The 727-nt window shown below is 41.7% G+C and overlaps 1 protein-coding gene across 1 annotated transcript; it reads right to left on the bottom strand.

Moving 5' to 3' along the window:
* Nucleotides 1-80: 80 nt before the first annotated feature.
* LOC122066691 (toMV resistant protein Tm-2 netted virescent-like) lies at nucleotides 81-663 on the bottom strand (the record flags this gene model as incomplete). The annotated part of the gene is made up of 1 exon (XM_042630534.1): nucleotides 81-663. A coding segment is annotated over one exon (583 nt), but the record flags the coding sequence as incomplete, so codon positions are not given.
* Nucleotides 664-727: the final 64 nt, after the last annotated feature.

Below are 727 nucleotides of genomic sequence, written 5' to 3'. Positions count from 1 at the left end.
AGCAATAGGTCATGGATACGACAGACTCCAACACCTCCATCTAGTCTCTCAATTGCTGCTTGGATCATGCTCTTATCGATCTACTCTTCTAGGTACTCTTCCGAAGTATCTTCCATAGTTTCCTCTCCTCTCTGTTTTATAAACCCCTCTGCAACCCATAATCGAATCAATTTTTCAGAAGAGAACTCATAGTCTTCTGGGTAGAGACCAAAATAGAGAAAACATGATTGCAAGTAATACGGTAAGTCCGTATAGCTCAAAGCTATTATGTCCATGCATTGCTGTGGGCCTTCATTAAGTTGCCAATTCACGCTTTCAAATACTTTGTTCCACATGCTAAGTGTTCGCTCCTTTGTCGATAAGAGAACTCCCAATACCACAATCGCAAGTGGTAATCCACCGCACCTAGCAACCAATTTCCTTCCAACATCTTCCAAATATTTGGAGTAGCTTATTTCCTCATTTCTTGCTTGGTATTGGAAGACCTTCTTTGAGAAGAGTTCAAAACTCTCCTCACCACTCGAAGGTGCTAGTAGATGTGGAGCAGTTAATGGATCAGCATGTTTGGCTACTTCCACAATACGAATGGTAAGTAACACTCGTTGCTTCCCCTCATCCCGATGTGGTAAAAATGCCAACTTTAATGTGTCCCAATCTTCTTTCCTCCATACATCATCGAATACAAGCAGGCATCTCTGTTCTTTCAAGTAACCAGAGAGCAAATTCT

The sequence above is a fragment of the Macadamia integrifolia genome, unplaced genomic scaffold (genome assembly GCF_013358625.1).
Source record: "Macadamia integrifolia cultivar HAES 741 unplaced genomic scaffold, SCU_Mint_v3 scaffold2529, whole genome shotgun sequence".
Lineage (NCBI taxonomy): Eukaryota > Viridiplantae > Streptophyta > Magnoliopsida > Proteales > Proteaceae > Macadamia > Macadamia integrifolia.
The sequence above is the reverse complement of the archived record's forward strand: the minus strand, read 5'-3'. Positions and strand labels throughout refer to the sequence as shown.